This window comes from Hemicordylus capensis, chromosome 4 (assembly GCF_027244095.1).
Source record: "Hemicordylus capensis ecotype Gifberg chromosome 4, rHemCap1.1.pri, whole genome shotgun sequence".
NCBI classification, from domain to species: domain Eukaryota; kingdom Metazoa; phylum Chordata; class Lepidosauria; order Squamata; family Cordylidae; genus Hemicordylus; species Hemicordylus capensis.
This window is the reverse complement of record NC_069660.1, coordinates 244,167,288-244,191,352: the sequence shown is the minus strand read 5'-3', so window position 1 is coordinate 244,191,352 and position 24,065 is coordinate 244,167,288. Positions and strand designations below refer to the sequence as shown.

At 43.8% G+C, this 24,065-nt stretch overlaps 1 protein-coding gene and 1 long non-coding RNA gene across 5 annotated transcripts in view; both read left to right on the top strand.

Annotated features, from left to right (window-relative positions):
- Positions 1 to 314: 314 nt before the first annotated feature.
- Positions 315 to 9,102, top strand: LOC128322168 (uncharacterized). The gene is made up of 3 exons (XR_008305571.1): positions 315 to 344; positions 3,402 to 3,459; positions 8,677 to 9,102. It is a non-coding gene; the product is annotated as an uncharacterized LOC128322168 (long non-coding RNA).
- A 4,487-nt stretch (positions 9,103 to 13,589) lies between these two features.
- The window catches only part of CLUL1 (clusterin like 1), a 32,517-nt gene continuing 22,041 nt past the window's right edge, over positions 13,590 to 24,065 (top strand). Inside the window, exons 1-4 of one of the 4 annotated variants that reach the window (XM_053242932.1) lie at positions 13,590 to 14,175; positions 15,044 to 15,178; positions 19,342 to 19,431; positions 21,699 to 21,809. In XM_053242932.1, the coding sequence (XP_053098907.1) occupies positions 19,413 to 19,431; positions 21,699 to 21,809 (130 nt within the window). In that variant the 5' untranslated portion in view covers positions 13,590 to 14,175; positions 15,044 to 15,178; positions 19,342 to 19,412. Of the gene's footprint in view, positions 14,176 to 14,980; positions 15,179 to 18,922; positions 19,076 to 19,341; positions 20,647 to 21,698; positions 21,810 to 24,065 lie in introns of those variants that run through there. The other 3 variants (XM_053242933.1, XM_053242934.1, XM_053242936.1) reach the window with 3 other exon arrangements.

The window sequence follows — 24,065 nt, the reverse complement described above, 5'->3', positions numbered from 1 at the left end:
ATTACAAGTTCCTGTTCTAGAATGGAAAGATACTTCTTACCTGACAGCCTTACCACTCCTTTGTATATTTAAAAGGAGCACAACTTCTTTGCCTTTATGATTATCTCATCCATTCTTGGAATACTAGGAGAACTGAGCTGCCCCTGTGAGATGCTGCTGCTTCTCCTGTATCCTCCACACCACTGAGCCTGACCTTTGAGTTTCAGCCTTCACCAAGGAGACAATGAGCACATCAGAACAGAGAAACCATAGGTGATGTCATAATTGCCACCTGCAGAGGTGGGAGCAATGTGTCATCCTTCAGATGTAGAATGGAAATGTAGCTGATGGGCACCTAACTACATGTATGTGTTTTATCCAAGTCCTACCATGGAAGTTCTAGATTTCTGCCCAGCCATTCAGGAATTATTAACCTTTTCATTTCCCATTGATCCCTCTGGGGTAATTATCTGATGGGGCCCATGTTCAATTCTTGCACACAGGCCCCCTCAGAGCTTGTTACGCCACCGGCCAGAGAGCTTTCTGATTTGGCCCCCTTTCCTGCAACTTTCAGCACCACCAAGATCTTCCTGAAGTGAGGCAGTGTGGATCTTTTGAATCCATGTTCTGAACTGCTCAGGACCCTTAGCCACTTCTACAAATCCTGGTAAAGCCTATTTGCCTCCTTCTGCCCCAAGAAGGATAACTAATCACTTCAGAAATCAATACACTTCACCTTTGCAAAACCTAGGACGAGCATACAGATATAACTCTATCTTTCTTCACTTAATCTATCACTCCATCTCTCTCTCCTTCCCCTCTATATTAAGATCCCCTCAAGCTTGTATTTGATAGATCCTGATGCTCCATTTAAAAACCAACATCTTGTAGTTAGCTGTTTCCTCCTGGCTCCCCAAGAGGTTGCTAACTTCTGTTCTTTAATAAAAGGAATCTCTGTTTTCAAGAAAATACTAGCCAACCTGCACAGAGCATCTGTGCTCTCTTTGGGGCTGGCTGTATCCCCCTCCCTCCTTTCTGCCCCACACTCTTGCCCCTCTTCCCCTCCCCTCCCTCGCCACTCTCTCACCCCCTCCCCTCCCTCCTCTCTCTTGCCCCCTCCCCTCCCTCCCTTGCCGCTCTCTCTTGCCCCCTCCCCTCCCTTGCCACTCTCTTGCCCCTCCCCTCTCTCTTGCCCCCTCCCCTCTTCTCCCACTCTCTCTTGCTCCCTCCCCTCCCTCCTTTCTCTTGCCCCCTCCCCTCCCCTCCCACCCTCTCTTGCCCTCCCTCCCCCTACCAGCCCTCTCACCCTCCTGCCCCAGTATCTCCTGTCCTCCCCCTGCTCCTCTCTCCTCCCTCCCCTCTCCCCTCCCCTCCCCTCCCCTCCCCCACTCTCTCTTGCCCCCACTCTCTCTTGCCCTCCCCCCTCCTTTTTGCCCTCCCCTCCTTTTTGCCCACCCCAACCCCACCCCATTCTCTCTTGCCCTCCCCCCTGCCCCACTCTCTTTCCCTCCCCCTCCCCCTGCATTTCATTTCACAGTACCTCTGCCCAGGCGGCGAACACGGAAGTCCCGCCTCCCGGTTCCCTCTCACCCCAGCCTCCAGCGGGCGTCTGGCCTCGGCGGCCGGTTCCACCGCCGCCTGGCTGTGAGCCGCCTCCGCAGCCAGGCCCAGCACCAGGCCGAGTGCCGCCTTTGCGGCCGGGCCTACAAGGCCCGTTGCTGCTGCTTGCTGGCCTCTGCGGCCGGCCTCCTCTCCACCACCCTCTTGCCAGGCTGCCGGCCGAGTCCTGCTGCTCCGGCTGAGTCCCGCGGCTGCGGCCGGGCCCGCCGCCGCCTGGCCTGGGCCCGCCACCTCGCCTCCGCGGCCGGGCCGGGCCTGCGGCCACCATCGCCACTCGCTGCCTGGCCTGCCGCTTGTCAAATTCTCCTGGGTGCGCTGTGCCAGCCAATCAGGCACCTCCGCAGCCCAGCCAATCAGCTGGGCTGCCGGGATGCATTTTCCCTGGCACACCCAGGAGAATTATATATATAGATGACTGGAGTCCATTACTCTCACTCGAGTACCCTAACTCTGACCTGCCTTTAGCCCTGATCAGCTTTCCAGCTACCTTATACAAGATCATTGCTATATGCACGTTTGCACCAATTCAAGCTAAACAGATCCCAAAGCATAGTCACAGGGCATGATAGCATCCACGTGCCTGAGCAAATGTGGTAACACGGAGCTGTGTCCTTGTACCAGGGAGTTTGCTTTTAGTGCAGCTGGAGGCTTCCCCACTATTGGAGTGCATAGGCATGTTTTCCCTCCACCCAATTTATTGTTATATTTCATCCAGTTACCTGCAAATGTTTTTAATGCTTATCCATCCATCCATCCGTCCATCCAACACAGCCTTGATTACTGTTTCTAAAGTTACTGTAAGCTTACTTAAAGGGATCTAAGTTCTTTTTGTGTGAACACACACACATTTTAAGAGCACAATTTATTCAATTCAGTTCAAAATGTCTCTAATTTATCTGCAGTGCTGAGTCTGAAAGGACCATTTCTGCAAATATGAACTTGGCTGTACATAGTGCTAATTGGCTAGTCCCTGTAATGTCACCAAGTAACCTTGTATGCTGTTCTGCATGTTTTGAAACAAAGTTTCTTTTGGATAAGGTGACAGATGTATGGATGGATATATATATGAAAATTCTTCTTCTTCTTTTTTAAAAGGCAGATAGCCTGTCTCATAGATGGGTGGAGAGAGAGAAGTACGTGTGCAAACTGCCAAATTAGGAGAAAGTTCACAAAGCAGCTTCAAAATTTGCTGTGAACTCTGTTTTCATACTATGGCTATCTTTACATTATGCCCCCCGCCCAGTCAATTCTTGCTAACTAGCTTTTAAATAAGGCGAGTACTGCAAGATTTAAGTAATCAATCATGGGATTATGTGGAGTGTAATGCAGGAATTCTCATTATCCCTTTCCCCCTCTAAAAGCAAAGGAATTCTAATTCTTAGTATCCTGAATGTTTATTTTCTTTGAGGAAATGATGGTCTTTATTAATGTTAATTCCATTTGCTGCTCAGTTTATTTGCTTAGTGAGGTCCTAAACAAGAATGGTTTCCTCTGATGGTTGCATTCTTAACTCTGTGTGTGGTTTATCTGCTCCAGATCAGGGGAAAAGACTTCTGTCACCCCTGCCTATATCTACCTAAATAACCTTTCTCTCTCTCTCTTCCCGCCCCCTCCTCCACCCAATATATTCACCATTCCAGTGACTTTTTGGTCAAGGCATTTCACAATAAAAATACAAACTCTAATAAATTAGTGCTAACTAAAAACATAGCCTATTGAAAATACAATTAAAATACCAAGAGCAGCAATAAAAATTAAATACTGATTTTGACCTAACAATCTCTCTCCTTTCCACCAAGAAGAGGATAAAGACGAGCTTAATTAGGCATCATAGATGGCCAGAAGGGAGTGCCAGAACTGGTGAGTACCACCAAAAAGGCTCTGTTGCCAACCAATCTAACCTGATGAGAAGAAACTAGAGCATGGATCTCCATTCTTGGGTTCCCAAATGTTATTGGACTACAGTGTTGGCCATCGTGGCTTGGGATGATGGGAGTTGTAGATCAACAACAAATGGAGAACCAAGGTTGGGGACCCCTGCTCTAGAGCAAGCCTTCTCTCTAATATCTCAAATGTATATGAGTGGACACATACTTAGAAATACATTCTACATGCCTTTGGCAAGTATAAATGTCATCTTAAAGTAAGAAAGCATATTTATGTATCTACTAATCAGCTACAAGATACAGAGAGGCTTATGGATAGCAGTTTTCTCAGTGTTAGAGGTCTTTCCCATCCCTCCTGCTCCTGAGATCTATGTGGAGATGCCAGGTCTTGAAACCTCCACCCTATACATGCAAACTATGTGCTTTACAGTCCCTTCCCATGTTACTTATGTGAATGAAAGAAACGCCACAACAGTTGCATCTGTATTTCTTAAATTTTTTCATATGTGTGTGAGAACAGGATATGAACAGAGCCACTGAATTATCTTTGTTTGAAAGGTCTTTGTCTTTTATGGTAATGAAAGGAATAAGGAACATGTGAAATGGATGCAATGGATTCCATATTTACAGATAGCCCAAAACAACATTCTCGAAATAAAATATTGCATTTCGATGGATGAAACTTTTTGATGTTCAGCTTGAACTTCACATGTTCAAAACGGATCTCACTCTGGCCTAATACATGGCTATTTCAGGGATGGATTGTTGCTATATATTCTATAAATATATAGCCTGAGAGAGTTGTGGGGAGGTAATAATTTCTGACTTAGTAAAGTGTGTGCCGTCAAGTCAATTTTGACTCCTGGCACCCACAGAGCCCTGTGGATTTCTTTTGGTAGAATACAGGAGGGGTTTATCATTTCCTCCTCCCTTGCAGTATGAGCTGATGCCTTTCAGCATCTTCCTATATTGCTGCTGCCCAATATAGTACCAGCGGGGATTTGAACCGGCAACCTTCTGCTTGTTAGTCAAGCATTTTCCCTCTGCGCCATTACTCTTATAATCTTTCCACAGGTTACAGAATGCATGACAGAAAGACTGGTCCTAGTGAAGTTTATGCAAAGCTAGAACAATGATGCTCCTATATAGATGAATAGATGAAGAGTGATGGGCAATGAAATATTTAGTGACATATATTTGAGAGGAGAAGAAGGGACTCACGTGACAAATGAACTCCACAAGTTACAATGTACAATAACACCGTGGGCTCTTGTACACGATCAGAAGGGGGTGGTTTGGGGCTTGGAAGAGTTCTTACCCCATAGTGAATAGACAAGCAGAGCCTCTTCTGGGTTTTGCAAGCCCAGTTCACACACAAGAGCTGTGGTGGCGAGTTCAGAGCCAGGAAGTCTGCTGAGAAGTGGGAGTACCTTCCCACAATGCACCATGTGCCTAGGAGGCAGGAAACCCCTTGGCATCAGCAACCACACTCTGTTTAACCACAAGGGGGCAGGAGGCAGGTAGGGATGTGCACAGAACTGGGTTGGGGTGGTTTGAAGGGGTGGGGGTCAGACTTGAAGGGTGGGGGAGGGTGCACTTACCCCTCCACCCACTTCCCCCCCGCCGTTGCTCGGTTCCTGTAAAATCCTTTGAGGCGGCAGTGTACCTCCCTGCTGCCCCTTCACCTCTTCGGCCAGAAGTGGCCAGAACTACTGAGCATGAGCATGCCACAATCATGCGTGAGCCCATCTGACATGCGCGAGTGTTTGTGTGGCATGCGCACCAGGTACTTCTGGCCGAAGAGGGGAAGGGGTGGCAGGGAGGTATGCTGCTGCCCCAAAGGATTTTACAGGAACCGAGCGACAGCAGGGGGAATGTGTTCCTGTAAAAGAGCCTCCGAAAAGGTTCATGCACTTCCCTAGAGCCTGGCCCAGACCTATTCAAGCCATTGCTAGCATGGGACCACAGAGTGTGCTGTGCAGAGTGGCACATTCACACCTAGCAGCCCCTCAAGCTGCAGCACACTGCTGGGACCTGAAAATACAGGAAAAGCAGACACATTGACAAGCCGAGGTATGAGAGCCCTTGCTCTTCACTAACCTAGATTAAGAGTGAGGATTAGAAACAGGGTTACCCAGAGTTGGACTATCAGGTCTTAGGGCATTTGTCGTGGTTCACATGTGCATGCACATCTGGGTTAGAGGCAGATAACTCAGTTTTAGCTGCTCGTGTGAAGAGACTTTCTGTGGGATACAACCTTTTTTGGTTTTTAGAACTTGATCATGTATGATCATGATCACTAGATCCCTCAGTGATGGATGGTTATAGGCCAAATCTCCCATAGTTGGACAAGGTGATTGAGAGAGTAGTGGCTAACCAACTCCAGGCAGTTTTGGAGGAAACTGATAATCTAGACCCATTTGAAACTGGCTTTAGAGTGGACTATGGGGTTGAGTCTGCCTTGATCGGCCTGATGGATGACCTGTACCAGGGAATCGACAGAAGGAGTGTGACTCTCTTGGTTTTTTTGGATCTCTCAGCGGTGTTCGACACCATCAACCATGGTATCCTTCTGGATCGCCTGGGGGAGTTGGGGACAGGAGGCAGTGCTTTGCAGTGGTTCCACTCCTATATCTCAGGGAGATTCCAGATGGTGGAGCTTGGTGACAGTTGCTTTTTGAAACGGGAGCTATTATATGGAGTCCCTCAGGGCTCCATTCTGTCACCAGTGCTTTTTAATATCTACATGAAACCGCTGTGTGAGGTCATCAGGAGATTTGGTGCAGGGTGTTATCAGTATGCTGATGACACTCAAGTCTATTTTTCCTTATCATCTTCATCAGGAAATTGCATTCACTCCCTAAATGCCTGCCTATGGGCAGTAATGTCACCCCAGTTTGGGGTGAAATTTCATTAATACGCTGATGACACTCAGCTATATATTGCCATCCCAGACCATTTCGGGGATGCTGTTTCTGTGCTTACTCGCTGCCTGGAAGCTATTCAGGTATGGATAAATCAAAACAAGCTCAGAATGAATCCCACTAAGACTGAATTACTTTTATTCAGCCCTCGTAACGGCCAACAGCTGGATGTGAACCTTGTTTTAGATGAGGTGGCGCTGCCCTCAAAAGAGCTTGTTCATGATTTGGGGGTCCTTTTGGACTCACACCTCCTGCTTGAGCAGCTGGTGGAAGCTGCGGCCAGAAGTGCTTTTGCCTAGCTTCATCTGGTTCGCCAATTATGCCCTTACCTTGATCGGCAGGCATTAATGACAGTGACCCATGCCCTTGTTATCTCCCATTTAGACTATTGTAACACTCTCTATCTAGGGTTACCTTTGAGGACGATCGGGAAGCTGCAGCGGGTCCAGAATGCAGCAGCTCATCTACTCATGGGTGCCAGAAAATATGACAGGGTAACACCTCTCCTACAGTCATTGCACTGGTTGCCTGTTCGCTTCCGAGCCCAATTTGGTTCTGACCTTCAAAGCCTTGCGGGGCCTGGCGCCTGTCTACCCACAGACCTGCCTCTCCCATCCAGTTACATCCCGTCCGGTTAGATCAGCTCAGGTGGCCTTTCTGTCGGTCCCTAATTTCCGAGATGTTCGGAGCTCTAGGACCCGTGAAAGGGCCTTTTCGGTTGCTGCCCTGCTCCTTTGGAACTCTCCCCCTACAGATTCAGCTAGCACCTTCCTTACCGATCTTCAAATCGCTATTGAAGACTTTTCTTTTTTGCCAGGCCTTTGCCCTGTAGTTCATTTTTCTGTTTTTTGGTAGTTACTTTAGTTCTTTAATAAGTTTTAATTATTAATGTAATGTAATTTTTAATGTTGCCTGTTTGCCTGTTGTTGTACACTGCCCAGAGTCTTCGGAGTGGGCGGTATATTAAATGTCTCTAATAAATAAATAAAATAAATAAAATAATGGGCTGGATTGGGGATAACAAATTGAAGCTGAATACAAGCAAGAAAGAGGTGCTCATAGTGGGGGATCAGAATTTGAGGGATGGTTCCTCCAGGCAGTTAACCCACCAAACTACCCCTCTTAAACTGGGTTTGCAGAGCGAGCACACCACAAACCTGTTTTTTTAAATTGTGAGTTGCTGTGGCACGGCTCTGCGCTGCGGCTACTCATGAGGAGAACCCCAACCAGGAGGCTCAAAAGCAGCCTTCTGGCTCGGGGGTCTCTCCAGCATGCCCTGCACACTCGTGCAGGGCATGCTGGAGCATCCTGGGGCCGCACAGCCCCCGAACTCCCCAGCCCCCACCGGCTTTGTGACGGAGCTGACAGTCATGTGGGTGGCCACTGTGGCCACCCAGAACCGACTGCTGCTCATCTGTGGGGAGAGTGGGCTTAGCCGGCTCTCCTCACAAACCCTCACCAATCGTGAGAAGAGCCTCATATTCTGTGTAGATAACAACTCATTTCGTACTGTTTAATTCAGAATAATGGAAGTCTATACTTCTAGGGCAGCACTTTTCTACTTCCCATCCTTCCTATGGGAAGGCATTTGACAGATGCAGAAATGAGACCTCTCAGGGATTTTTAAAAAAGAAATATTTTTTGTATCAAAATGCCATATTCAGGATGGGGGTTCACTATCTTACATTACACATCAGTAAGCACTGGAAGTTAAATGGGGGAAAACATTTTCTCTGAATCATTGCTCCTTTGTACTGTTCCATCAATCAATTATACTGTAGATTTTGAGATTCTGCTTCAAGACATTCAAGTCAAGGACTTGACTCCCACTTGCAAAGAAAACATTTCTCCGTAAGACAAAGCAGAAAAAAAGTTATAAATAATCCCATGACTTCCTAATACTTCTGTTTGACCTCAAAGCCAGTGTCTGCAGTAGTCTAATTTTTGTAAAGTCTGCTTTGTTCAAAACAATTTCCTAAAGTAACAAATATTTAGAACACATGTATTTAGACTATCTCACTCATCCGTTGGTTTAACAGTTTTAAATTTCAAAACTTATATAAATGTCAAACAGCTCAATCTGTTTGAAGATTACTGTTGTCATAAAAATTTTAAAAGGCAAGAAACAGTCACATTGTCCAGCATCCTAACACATGAGTCACCTTCCGAGTTTTTAATTTTGGCAAAAGGACCTGCTTACCTGTCAAAGGTAACTTTGTACAGGGCCTGTGTTTTGCTTCTGCAACAAAATTTTCTGGTCACTTTAGGTATACATGCTTCCTTGGAGTTTTGAAAGAGGGATGGAGGATCTGTTGCAAAGGTGATGGTGGAACAGAAAGCAGAGAAAGAGTGAAAATTCTAGAGGAATACAAGGCTGAGTTTGAAGCATGGAAGACCCAAGGGACCACAAATCTGATGAGGAAGAAGGCTGTTGCAGGGATATGGGATGAAAAGGTGTCTGTGAAGGAGGAGGGATAAGTGAAGAGAAGTCTTAGGAAGTTTTTCCCATTTTATATTTCACCTAGTTCCTGAAAAAGCCCTGGCCACTTGGACTTCCAGTCGCTTTAAGTCTGCTATGAGAGGGTGCTGTTGAGCCCCTTTGGGACTGTGTAAGTGTGGTTATAAAAAAGGCAGTTTCCCAAGAAAGTAACAACCACAGGTTTAAAAGACCAATTAAACCATATTTTATTGAATACAGAGTGAGGCTTCAATAAAATAGAACACACAGGGTATTCCCATGTGACAAAGAACACACATGATGATTCATGTGTCTGGGCACTAATACTTGACTTCTGCTATTCCTGCTATTTAAATGTGTATGCTACAATTAGGAGAGGTGGAAGGGAAGAAGGCAGTGGATGTTAAGAGATTGGGGGGTGGGGGAGAGACATATCCAAGCAAGATCAGGTATGAAGGGAAGGTGAGGTTCTGAAAAGATCCTGAGAGGGAGCAGAGGACAGAGAAAGACAGACCCAAATGAGTTTGCGAAAGAAAAGTAGATTGGATTGGTCCAGAGAACAAAGGAGAGGGCTGAGTGGAGTGATCAAGAAGCCCAAACCAGATCAGGCAAGGAGAGAAGGAGAGGCCAATCCATAGAATCAGGAAACAGGCAGTAGGGGCAAGTAGAAGAACCTGAATGAGTTTGGGTAAAGGAGAAAGGATGGCCCACACTTAAGAACTGGTCAAGCATGGGATGGAGGGAAAGGGGAGGGAAAGGTTAAAGGTTGCAAAGTGGGTGAGGGAGGGAAAGTTGACTAGAGGGGGACTGGCTTCTTTTACAGTGGAGAAGAATAGTGGTCAATTCTCCGTTGAAAGACGAATCTGGGGCTGAACTTGTACTAACATTAGGTAGCTGCTGGAAATCAGGGAGTATACATGAGGAAAGAAGCCACTCCCTGTGCTGTTGGAGGCCATCAAGGAGAACGGCTTGGGGCCAGTGACAAAGAACAGAAGAAATGAAAAGGCTGTGTGAGCAAGTTTATTAGGGTCACTCAATGGATGTTCCTGGCTGGTAGATTCAGTTAGGGGTGATTTCCTGGGGTTTATGCCCTGGGTTCTGGCTTCCCATGGGAGGGGAGAGTCTTCTAGATCTAATAAAACCTCAGCCTAGCCTGACAAGTCACAAGCACATGCACACAGATCCATGGGAAAGGAAAGGGGGAATTTAGGGAGGGAAAAGGAGTAGGGATGTGCAAAACTGGTCCATGGTCCAGCGGTCCAGCAGTTTGGTCTGGAGGTTTGGGGGTTTGGGATTGAACCGAATCCCACCCTGGTTCCGTCCAGACCGGAACCAAACTGCCAGACAGGTCCGCGAATTTTTTAAAATAAATAAAATTAAAGCTAAATACTTGTAGCCCCTTCTGGGGGCTTGCTGTAGGCTTTGTGTGTGTGTGTGTGGGGTCCACGAGGGTTCCCTCTCCCCCTGCCAGCTTCCCTCATCACCGCTGCGGCTGGGAAAATGTATTTTTGGCCCTTTCGGGCCTCCATAAAGGCGAGCGGCTGCCATTTTCACTGCCGCCGCGCATGCACAAATGCCCTCTGTGAGGCCTGGCCTGGCCTATGGCCTTGCAGAGGGCATTTGCATTTGTGCGGCGGTGGCCAAAATGGTCACCGCTCACCTTTACAGAGGCCCGAGAAGGCCAAAAATACTACATTTGCCCGGTCGCAGCAGTGATGAGGGAGTCCGGGGGGAGACAGGGAACCCTCACGGACCCCCCCACGGCCTACAGCAAGTCCCCTGAAGGGGCTACAGGTATTTCGCTTTAATTTTAAAAAAACTTAAATTTGCAGACCCCCACCGGACCAGACCAGTGGGGGGGGGGTTGATGGGGACCAGACCGAACTGGCCCGGTTCCATTTGAGGCCAGTCCGGCCTCAAACCGAACCGGGCCAGACGGTTCCGTGCACACCCCTAAAAAGGAGAATTCCTGGGAACAGAGGAGGAAAGAGAAAAAGTCTGCCTAGACAACCTGTTCAAAGTGGAAGAGGAGAAGCCGGGTTCTTCGGGATGCAGCTGAGGTGTGATGAAGCAGATTGGCAACAGCCTGGGATGGATTCCAAAGACTGTTCACCTTGGGAGGGGCCTGGTGTCAATGTTTAAGTTAGAAAGGAACACTGAAAAAGTCTCTGGTGAGTTACTGATTACCTGGAGGTGATTCCCATGTAAAATAATAGAAAAAAGGAATAAAGAAGGAGCTAGACAAAGAGATAGGCTTATCTTGATAGCAAATACTGGTTTCGGGAAGTTGTCCTATTTGCCTTTGGGCATAGAAAAATTTAGAGATGATTCAATAACATTCCTGCCTGGAGGAGGAATGTGGGGATGTGTTGAGAAAAAGGAAGGCTATGGAGACCTGGTCTATGAGTCTCGGAAATGCCTTAGAGGGGCTTTGCAGGAGTCTGGGAGCCTTTTGCCGACTCCCATAGAAATAGGGGGTGATAGTCATGCCTCCTTCCTTGCCCAGCTCCCTAAGCTGCTCTTCAGCTTCAGTGCTAAACACTGTTCTTTCCCAGACTCTACTGCTCTTAAATATACATCAAGCCATGCCAAGCACCTCTTGTATGGGTGCCAAGAGAGTGTACAGACAGGTCTAGATTAAGACCCTGTCACAAGTCAATCACTGCAATCAAGTCAGTTACAGACCAACAACACATAACCAGCACAGATTACTTAAGTCCTTAAAAACTATGTGGTGCTATAGAGGTGCAGAAGACTTTAAGACTGTCTACAGCTCTGATGTCCTGGAATGAGGCAGGGCCCACCCCACCCACAACATTCCTAGCAAATTAGCTCATACAACAGAAGAATTGCAACTCCACATCTGTAAAATGGCAACAACAGTGACTTCATGGGAATGCTGTGGGGATATACGAGAGGCATACTGTAAATCAATTCATACATTAAAACAGTCTATGGAAATGATATAACTCCTCAAGTTGATATGTAAAATGATATATATTGGCTCACGCTTCATTGCTTTTGAGGGCAGCGTGACTCAAAGCAAAGTGGCGAATTACATGGGGAAATGAATCCTAGCCAGTGAAAGTAAGATTCAGATTCATGCCATCCTTTTTTCCAACATCCTTCTAATTGTCCTTTATAAGAAACATATGACAACAGGCAAGACTTCCCTAAAATGCAATGTGTTATGAATTTTAACATGACATTGGGTAAGTCTAGTAATGGGGATATTATACCAGGATTAATAGCTGGGTAGCTCTCTCTAAACATTGCCCTAAGCTATGTCTCTTTCCCAACAACCTCAGAATTCAAAGGTTTCAAGCAGGAAGACTGCCACTACCATGTTTTTTTCTATACGGCAGCCATTTTCAAAAGGTTTGAGTTCTAATTCTGGAAAAGCTGTGTTTCAAAGCTACTTAAGGGCTCTAGTGTGGCAGTACCCCCCAGTGTTTTCCGCATGGAAGATTTTCCACATGGAAGATGCCATGTAAAGTCTTCAATCCCTCCTAGCTTGTTTGGCTGTATGAATACTTTTCTACATATTTTTACATGGATGTCACTTGGATTTGGTGCAAAGGAATCTGGCAAGGTGATGCAGTAGGAGAAACATCTGGTTTTTTGTTTTTGTTTTTGTTTTTGCTTGTGTGGTTGCTGGTTTCCTGTGAAATTGCTTACATGCTTGCTGGTTGCCTGTGAAGTCCAGACAAGGAAGCTGGAAGATGGAGAGACATTCATATTTATGCAGCTTTGTTCCAGTCACAGGCCTTCTGTGAACTGTATTCTGGATTTGCTGCTGATCCTGCTGTGCGAATAATGTCAGTTTAAAATCTGCCTTCTTACCCAGAGGCAGTTCACTACACATGACAGCAAATTCAGGTATCTTTTACCGTTCCCACACCATAAAAGGATGTGAGGTTTCCTTTCTACTTTTATTTATTTAAAATATTTCCTTTTCACTGAAACCTAGTTGTCAAAGGTGATAAAACAACATTTTAAAATACCTAATAACTCTAAAATTAGGCAAGAGCAAAAGTGGACGTTCTGTTAGGCCAGCCACCATGAAGGTGCTATGCCTGCAACAATTGCTATTAGGAGTATCCACACTCCCCTAGCCTCTTTAGGTACTCTTAATTCTCAATGTACCTAGAATGGATAAGGTAATGAACTAACTCAATGTGGATAGCTTGAGGCATCTATGGACTTGGAAAATGCACAGACCTGATAGAGAAATGACAACTTTGAGGAAACTGACATTTTAAGTCTGTTCTCAAGTAGCCAAGGCCAGGCGGATCTTCATCGGCCCGGTTCAGGCTTCTGCGCACATGTGGAAGCCATTTTAATGACCCCCACGCATGTGCAGAGGTCATTTGCCATTGCTATTCTGGAGGAGGCCGGTGGGGGTGGGGTGGGGGAACCGCCCCCGCCGCCCTCTGCAGCTACCACTGCAGCTGGCAGTGGCACTTGTAAGTAGTTACCAGTTTGTGTCTCTGATTTGGGCCTCTGCGCACATGTGGAGGAAAATGGCCTCTGTGCGTGCGCAGAGGTCACTAAAATGGCCTTCACATGTGTCCAAAAGTGCTAAAATGGGCCGCCGCCAGCTTAGCCTACTCTGTGGGAGGCTGGCAGGGGTGGGGGGAGCCACTGCTGCCCCCCTGCGGCTGCCACCACCCCCACCATCAGCACTTGTAAGTAGTTATACTCCTCTCCCACCCACTCTACCCTTAAGCAAATCCCCCTGCCCCTTTATTGGTAAATACTACTAGTAAAGATTCCCCTTTACTAGAAGAGCTCTGGGCAGGTTCGAAGCAGCTTGGTTTGAACTCGAACTGTATCCATTTCGACTGGGTCCAAGAATGAACTGGGCTAGGTCAGCTTGAATCCAATTTGGATTCGAGCTGAACTGGCAAAAATGGTTCAGTGTACACCTGTACTGATCTGTTCATTCTTTCCACTAAGGCATTGCCTCAAGGATGGTACAAGGAGGTTGGCTTCACCAAACAATCAGTCTTTAGCACCAACTCATTAAGAAGGGAAAGCTCACTTGCTACAAGTTGTATGTATGGTTGAAGATGTCAGTGTACCTTGCTTTTGCATTGTTATCCATTAATTATGTAAGGTTTAAGTTCAGTAAGCACTTGATCAGTACTGAGGGCCGCTTTCCATTCAGAAGACATTATCATTCCATGAGTGGATGAAGCTATTTGCACAATTACTACTCTTTCATCTTCTTCATGATCTCCTCTTGGCCTGGAAGTGGAAGTCGAGATAAACAATAGAGCAAGATGTGCAGAGCTTCCATATCAGAGTAAGTATCATTTCATTGATATTGGGTAACTGAGTTCACATCTCTTAAATCTCTTAAGAGACATGTTTTGGGCGGTATAAAAATGTTTTAATAATAAATAAATAAATAAATAAATCTACATGCAGTCAAAGTGTACCATTTGATTTTTGCATAAGAACAATGGGAGAGACACATTCTGATGAATCGGTGTTCTATGTTGTCAGCATGCTGTAGTCTTGAAAACTGCTCTTTATGTAGTTGGTGCAATGCGATGGGTATGTTCCTCACTTTGTGTTGTACAGATATTGCATTTGCTTTCATCTGAATTTTATGTTTGAAATTTATGGCAGTGTCAGGAGAATCAGAAAAAAATATATCCAAAAAATGAGCAATCATTTAAGCATATGGATTCTTCATCATCTATAATACAGATTCGGTGCTATTTGTATCTAATACTATCCGTAGATCTTTCTGATGTTTCCAGACCAATAGAGAAACTCCTTTTTGTGACACATACACTTTCCTTTCTGCAGTATGTCCTTCATATTCCAGGACAGCAGTGAAATATCAATTTATGGCAATAAGGGAAACCCCCTATCCCCATGGGTGGATGTCTGAAGGCTGCAAGTGCAGATCTGATGTAGTAAGGAGTTTCTTGTGAAGCAGAAGGGAAATGTGCTCCCTGCTGAAATAAGAGCATCCCCATCTCTGACAACTTTTTAAAAGCCCCCAAAGACTCATTTTTTCACCCAAGCTTTTTAATTTGACTGTGGTTATAAATTGTTTTAAGGTTTTCATTTTAATTTGTTTTATGTTGTAAATGAGGTCAGTGACCGACTAATATCAATTAGATTTTGTGGACAACCCTTTAACATGACAGTTTTTCAAGTCTATGCCCCAACAGCTGATGCAGAAGAAGAGGAAGTTGATGAGTTTTATGCTCAAGTTCAATCTGAAACTGACAGAACATGCAAGCAAGATGTGATGCTGGTGGTTGGAGACTGGAATGCCAAAGTTGGAAAAGGTAAGGAACAAAACACGGTCAGACTATATGGTCTAGGAAACAGAAATGAAGCAGGAGAACAACTTTTTAGTTTCTGTCAAGCCAATGATCTCTTCATTCCTAACACATTCTTCAAACAACTAAAGCGGTGCTTATACACATGGACATCACCAGAGTACACAGAAATCAAATTGATTACATTGTTGGTGCAAGGAGGTGGAAGAGCTCAGTTATAACAGCAAAGACATGGCCGGGGGCTGATTGTGGAACAGATCACAAAGTGCTCATGTGCAAGTTCCAAGTCAAGCTAAAGTGGAAAAACAAAGCTATCCTGCTTCCATGATATGATCTTGAGAATGTACCCACCATTCTCAAGGAGAACATCAGGAACCGCTTTGAAGTTCTGAACCTCATTGATTGAGGACCAGAGGAGCTGTGGAATGAAATCAAAGAAGTTGTGAAGGACGAATGTGAAAAGAGACTGCCAAAGACCAAGAAACAGAAGAAAGCAAAATGGATGTTAGAACAGACGGTGAAAATTGCCAAGAAGAGGAGAGAAGCCAAAGTCAAGAAAGATAAAGACCTTAGGAAGGAACTTAATAGAGAATTTCAGAAAGCTGTTAGAAGAGACAAGGAGCAATACTACAAAGACATCTGTAAAGACCTTGAGGATGGAAATGGACACGGAAAAACAAGGCAAGTTTTCCAAAAGATCTCTGAACTCAGAGGGGGGTTCCAACCTCGAATTGGTATGTTAAGGGATGCCAAAGGACAGACAGCAACTGATTCAGAGATGGAAGGAGTATACTGAAAATCTGTACAGCAGGGACGTCAACATCCAAGATACTCTAGAAGATATTCCCAACTGTCAAGAACCTCTAGTACAGGAAGATGACGTTAGATTAGCACTCTGGTCATTACCAAGTTGGAAGGCTACAGGAATTGATGGAATAGCAACAGAAATATGGCAGGCAACAGAAGAAGAATCAGTCAAGGCTCTAAACAAACTATGCAGGCAAATTAGGAGAACGACATAGTAGCCAACAGACTGGAAAGGTCAGTATACATGCCCATAACAAATAAAGAAGACTTAACAGATTGCGCAAACCATCATACAATATCCTTAATTTCACATGCTAGCAAAATAATGCTCAGGATCATCCAACACAGATTAGACCTCTATGTGGAAAGGGAAATGCCAGATGTTCAAGCTGGTTTCAGAAAAGGCCGAGGAACAAGAGACATCATTGGTGATGCATGCTGGATAATTGAGAAAGCCAAGAATACCAAAAAGAAGTCAATATGTGTTTTATTGACTAGAAAAGCCTTCGATTGCGTCGACCATGTCAAGTTGTGGAATATCCTTAGGAAAATGGGCATTCCAGAACATTTCACTGTTCTAATGAGAAATCTATAGAAAGGACAGGAAAGGTGAAACAGACTGGTTCCAGATCAGCAAAGGAGTAAGACAAGGCTGTATACTCTCTCCCTCTTTATTCAATTTATATGCTGAACATATACTGAGAGAAGCTGAGTTGGAAGAAGACAAGCGTGGTTTTAAAGCTGGAGGAAGAAACATCAATAACCTGCGCTACGCTGATGACACCACTCTGATAGCTGAGAATGCGGATGATCTGCAAGCTCTAGTAATGAAAGTCAAGGAGCACAGTGAAAAAATGGGGCTACAATTAAATGTAAAGAAGACTAAACTATTGACAACGGGTACAGTAACCAGCTTCAGAATTGACAATGAAGACATTGAAGTGATGGATAGCTTCTGCCTTTTAGGATCAGCTGTCAACAGTAAAGGATTCAACTGTCAAGAAATATGCCACAGACTATACTGGGTAGGATTGCCATGAAGGCCTTGGAAAGGATATTTAGATGCCGTGACATGTCCACACCTACAAAGATTAGAATTGTTTGGACCATGGTTCTCCCCGTGACACTCTATGGATGCAAAAGCTGGACTTTGAAGAAGCAAGATAGAGAAAGCATTGACGCTTTTGAACTTTGGTGCTGGAGAAGACTTTTGAGGATACCATGGATAGCCAGGAAAACAAACAAATGGATCATAGAACAAATCAAACCAGAATTTTCACTTGAGGCACAAATGACCAGGCTCAAACTATCATACTTCAGATACATTATGCGAAGACCCAGCTCCCTTAAGAAGTCCATAATGCTGGGGAAAGTTGAAGGGAAGGAAAGAAGAGGATGACCAGCAACAAGGTGGATGGACTCGATTACAACAGCAATGAATGCACTACTGAGAGACCTTAAAGGCCAAGTTGAAGACAGATTATCCTGGAGAGAATCTATCTATGTGGTCACTAAGAATCGAAACCGACTTGACAGTACTTAATCAATCAATCAAACCACCCAGTGATGGAAGTTGGGGGCGGTCTACAAATTTGGGGAATAAATAAATCCTAATGTATGGAGAACCAGAATCAGCCATCATTCACACTTCATGGCTAATAATTTTTACTTGACAATGTGGAGAAACAGGCTATGGGTCTGTCACACTTAAAATGCTGTCAGGAAGTGGTTCATCTGCCTCATCCTTATCATATAGTGAATCAGTAATGGAGTGGACAGCAGAATTGAAAACCTTAGCAAAATGTCATCTTTTTTTGTACCTGTTGTAAATGACCTTCCATGCAGGACAGTGAGCAAATTGACTTTATGGACCAAGCCTCCACATTGATAATAGCGGTATCTCTACCTTTCTTGTGAAACCACTTTCTGGGGCAGTACCATATGAGAAGATTGGGTTTGGAAGGATTTAGACTGAACAGCCTGGATTTCAAGAAGCTGGTTTTGAAGTACCAAAAAGAGTGATTTGGCACAGTGAAGAGCATTTCCCACCCTCCTAGCCATCTCTATAACTTTATCTAAGTTACGTTTCCGGTCCAATAGCAGTTTTTCACGCAGTTTGGAGCAGTTTGTTTTCATAACAGTCAGATTCCTGATCATTTAATCAGTAAAGCTGGCTAACTCACAGGTTACACTTAAGGCATGCAATGCTGTGACATATTGATCGATAGATTCACCAGGCAGTTAGGCTCTAGAATAGAACTTGTAACGTTCAGCAATCACATTCAAATTAGGGTTGAAAGGATAATTTAAGGCTTTGTAAGGGTTGTTATCCCTTTCCAAATTGTTAGGAAAGGGCAAAAGAGGAGGAGGTCCCCCCCCCATATAACTCAATATACAGGAGGACCTCAATATATGCGGAGGTTCCGTTCTGCGGTTTTACCATGGATACAGAAACTGCTAATATTGAGGCATTGTTTCAATGCAGAACTGAGGTTTAGGTTCCTGGTCAGTGGGGAAATGCCAAAAAATGCCGATTTGGGGGGAAATGGGGGGGCATGGGGGAAAGCTCCTTACCATGCTTTGCTGCCTCCCCTGCATTGCACTGTGCTCCCAGAATGCCAAAAATCTTCCAAAAATTGCCTTTGTTTTGTTTTGTTTTAAACAGGAGTCATTTTGTGGCTTGGAGAAACAAAATGGCAACTGGAAATTACCTCTACGGTAATTTCTGGCCACCTCCGACCGGCAGATACACGTGCCCCCCCTTCCGCTTATGCCAAAGTTGGGTGTCTTTTACTTGACCGTGGATATACGAATCTGCAGATAATGAATCTGAGGTAACATGGTCTCACCATATATTCATTGGCCTTCAGGGCCCAGGCAGTGAAGCAATATAGCCTTCTGCTTTGCTGGAGTAAAACCAGGGGTCTGTATGGTGAGGAGGTAATTGCAGAAACAGGACCTCAATTGTTTCCAGGGAAGAGCAGGTTCTTCTTGGAAAAATGGTGGTGGTGGGATATGAGCCATGCTGCAGTGGGTATCCAGTGAACAAAAGAGTCCAGGATTGAGAAGGAAAAAGTGCCTTCAGGGGTTGTGCAGGTCAGGAAACCGGAGAAGTAGAATTCAGCAGTTCAGGAATGTAGGCCCAGTGATGCAATGAAATGAAGATGCAGGAACCTGCACAAGCTTTGCAGGCTCACGTGCATAGCTGGTTCAAAATCTCATCACCAAATGTTTTATAGCAGCTTCCCTCATAAATGCAAAGCAATTTTATGCTTATTTAACTAAGACTTTATTCCAGAAACAACTTCACTTTCTCTTTTCCTCCCTTTTCTTTCTGACTTCTCCTCCCACACCCTCTACAGGATCCCCACTCGGACAAACTTCTAATCAACAAAGCATAAATGACTGCTAGATAGAATATAAGCAGCATGCAATGTGCAATAGCACAAGAGGTGAATGTTTCCGGTACTGCCCTCTTGTGCAGCAACATGAATGTGAATGTTAGAACCCTGCAGTGGTGTGGGTAGTTCTGCAACACCCATATTATGCTTGGGGCATGTAAGGCAGAGGGAGCTACTTATAGGAAAACATACAATGGATGTGCTGCACATGTGTAATTACAAGTTTTGACTGCTGTAACTCCTTCAGCCAGTAATGCAAGCTATTTGCCTCAAGAACTGTAAATGATGTAGCAGTGAGAACTACACAGAAAACACCAATTGCACACACAATTTGTTTGCTCTTAAAAAAAAAAAATACTCTGCCTTCCTAATAAAAATTCAAGGGGGCTTAGAAGAAAAGTTTTAAAACACAGTATCAAATCAAAATGGTAGTTTTTATGAATACAAAATACATAAATCCAGATCCAAAGCAATGAATTATCTACATGCATATAAATAGATGCTTTATAAGCTATGGATATAATCTTCATAGAAATGAATGGGCTGGTCTTCAGAGTGATTTTATAATATAGGTGCAAGTCAAAAGAACTGTCAGTCAACAGGAAGAAGTCAAAAATTCCACTGGAAAGGTCTAAGATTCTGGGTGGTCTAACATGGCTCTTTGGCTCAGTAAAAACCATGTACTGTATATTCAAAGGCAGAAATACACATACACACACCATTAAATTGTTGCAAAGTGATCAGAAATTTATTTGTTTATTTTTACACTTATATCCCACTCTTCCTCTGAGGAGCTCAGGGCAGTGTACAAGGTTATTATGCACATAGGATTCCCAAGTTGAAAATTATGCAATTTATTAATTTCAAAGGATCTAAAATGAAGGATCCATTGTGGCCTGCTGGCTTAATGCCTAGCCTCTACCTAAAAAGGCAATAATAAAAAAGCAAGAAAACTGAAGTCCTAAACGCAGTAGAGAGTAAGTCCCACTGAAGCAGTAGCAAATCCATTTTTCCACATTTGTGTCTTATGCTCCCTCTAGTGTTTATTTTTGGATGCAAAAACAGATAGGCCTGACAGAGAGAGAGAGATCGAGAGATCCTGGAGTCTTAATCACAAAATGTCCCATTAATAGGATTAAGTACCTTGTCATTAGATAAGCGGTAGATGGTAAAATCTGTGACACTCATGGAAATTAGAACAGCACAGAACCTTGTTCTTTACTGAAGCTGGAGACAGGTTTGCAAGACGAATCATCAGCATTTGTGGTAAATATGATATCTTGGGGGTGATATTACTAAATGGTACCTTTTTCACAAAATGTGCTGGCCACCTGATATTGTTGGGTCAACAAATATAAATCCATGACCTATATCTGTATGTTTGTATGTAACCTTGTAATTGATTTTATTATTGTAAATTTGAAAATGGCACACTTATTTTAAAAAGAGACTAAAACAAAGTTGTAGTATTCCCTTCAGTGTTAAAAGATACCTATGTGATATGTTTTAAAAAGTAAAATGTTGTTTAGATCTATATTAAAAAGGAAATAGAGACTATGAGCATTATCAAGTTAAGTCAAACATATTCACGTCCCATTCATTTTAATGGAAAAATTAAGCAGGTGCTTATGGTTCCCACATGGAAATCAATGGGACTGAAAAGATGTTGGATCATGTCCCAATGAATAATGCATGTAGTCCAGTAGTGTTACAATTAAAGGAGGTTTTGTCATTAACCTCAATAGGTTAGTTGTATCGGGTGCATTTTTACTGATAACTACTTATATGCCTCTTGTAATACAATTAGCCTTATCTGGAATAGTAGCGACAGTAGTATTAGGACTTGGAAGAACCACTAATTTTAAAATAAATTAAGAAATGAGCATGGCATTGTAATATGGCATGTAGATTAGGAGATACATCTCTCATTAGCAATTAGGAATCCTGTGGTTTTAATTTTTACATCTACTTAACCAGAGAACAGAAAGAGCTTTAATTAAAATTTAATATACATTATGAAAAAATAAGTTTTTATGTTAAATGCTGACTCTAGCATAATTTATAACATGGCTCCTCCAACATGGAACATTAGCTTGCAACACTTATAACATTGCTATCATCTTGTTGTAGCAGGATTTGTATGTGTACAAACTATTGCACTGCCATGGATGTCTAAAGTATTTTATGTACTGGCACAAGAAGTCTTTTACTCCTTTTACAAGAAAGGCATTTCTTTATTAATCCTCCTTGACTAGTATATAAGCTCTATCTGGAATTGTAACTCAGATCCTATTGTGTTATAATCATTCTCAATATAGCAAACATGAAGTCTTTACTGCTCTTCATAACATACTTATTATTGCTGAGAGGACATCAGTGTGCACCTACTACTAAGGAGGAAGACATACATGTTGTGGAAAACTTGAAAGGTATGTGTATACCATAAACACTGATATGTGTCCTATACCTTGCCTGTGTGATAGCCACTGAGGCTGTTCTCGCTAGCAGCCAAGACCGGGCTAGGGCAGCTAAGCCCGGTATTGGCTTCCTGTGAGAACCACCAAGAGCTGCCTGGTTCCCGGTGGCACCTCGGCAGCAAACCCATCTAGGGAGCCGGTTGCTTAGCCAGGTGAAGGGCACAAGCACACCTTTCACCTGGGCTAACTGCTCGGCGCTGGCTGCACCCAGCTGGTGCTGACACAAGAGTGGGCTCCTGGCTCTTGCTGGAGGGATGCCCACAATGCACCGTGCACTCGTGCGGTGTATTGTGGGATTTCCAGAGGCCGGGACAATGCATCCCGGCCCCTGAACCTCCGTGCTGCCCGGGGCACCAGCAGCTCATCGGGGTGTGTGATCTGCGTGCCCAGCAACTCTTCTAGATCCGCATGCCCAGTAACTCTTCTAGTCTGTGCAGAAGGTAAGGTGCTGCAGCCTTCCCTCAAGCCCGCTTAGAGGATCGTGAGAAAGAGCTCACTCTCTTGCCAGAAATAAGGGAGTGAAGAAGGGAGCCTCAAAGTTAAATGCACAGATGTCTCTTCTTGACATAGATTATGGACACATACTCAGAATGACTTGATTAGTTATCCCTTCACATTATTTTACTGCCCTACTGTTTCAATAAATGCATAGCGCGTGAGGATTCTAAGCCACGTTAGTGATTGTAAGAATGGAATCGGTGTGTTAGCTATTCTAAAATAGACAACTTGGAATACAAGGGAGTTTGTCTATTACCTGATGATAACATGCTAACATCACTTCCAGTTCAATAATATACTTTCAAATAAGCAAAGTGCGAGGTGACCATATACCTCTATGGTTATTGACCAGATCACAATTTTAATACCTAGCATTATCAAATGTGTGGTTTCTGTTACCATTTTTAATTTTTTGACATCATCTTTAAAATCTGACAGTTGAAAATAATATTATTCAGGATTTGCAGAGAAATTGCAATGTGAACAGTTGTCAAGTGATGATCTGCATCAAATCATCCTGCTTTACCACCCTATTTCCTGCTTCTCATATAGAAAATTTTCTACATGGAAATCATCCCATGCAGGAAAGTGCTTATGTGTACACCACAACTTGTGACAAAAACAGATGTGTGTCTCTTTTTGTTGTGTCTTGGGAAACTATAACTGGTAGCAAAATTGGCTGTACAGCACAGTATACATTTATATGATCAGACTGTGAGCCTAATTCTTGTACCATTCACTGCTTATACCTGTCAAAAAATGAGTCAGCACAGGCGCTTCGTGAGATGTGTGTACTCTGTACCTTAGATTTTTAACTGCAAGATTTGAATCCAAGTTCTGTGCTAGATAAAGGTTGATGTTTTAATGTGCTGAAGAAAAGACGTTCCCTAAAATTATTTGCTATTATGCAGCTATTATTCTACAGAAAGCACATGTATTTTTATGCAACTGAATCCATGGGGCAGGGGATACGGTACAATGCTATTAGTGTTTATTTGAATCGGAAGTAAGCACTTCTCCAGTATCTGTCTTTAAGATTACAGACTAGGAAGAGTGTATGTGCATGCGTGCGTGTAATAAATCTGACTGAGGGGGGAAATATGTGCAGATATAGGGGAAAAAAATGAAATAGCAATTTGCAATTTCATATGTTATATATTATGTACTGTTTGGTATGTTTTTCTTTGAAGATGATGGAATTTCAGTTAAAAGGGAATAAATAGAAATAGGAAGAGGAGAGCTGGTCTTGTGCTGGCAAGCATGACTTGTCCCCTTAGCTAAGCAGGGTCTGCCCTGGTTGCATATGAATGGGAGACTTGATGTGTGAGCATTGCAAGATATTCCTCTCAGGGGATGGAGCTGCTCTGGGAAGAGCAGAAGGTTTCAAGTTCGCTCCCTGGCTCCTCCAAGATAGGGCTGAGAGAGATTCATCCTGCCTGCAACCTTGGAGAAGCTACTGCTAGTCTGTGAAGACAATACTGACCTAGATAGACCAATAGTTTGACTCAGTATATGGCAGCTTCCTATGTTCATATGATTCAAAGTTCTGTATAATAACACATTGTTTGGTCAAAATGGCCCAGCTGAATTTCTAATAAAGTCTATGGATATTTTGCTTCTGGGAACAATGCCAAAGTACCTAAATTCTCATGACAATTTTGCTGACATGTATGAAGTATAATTTACAATATGAGGATTTTGTCACTTTAT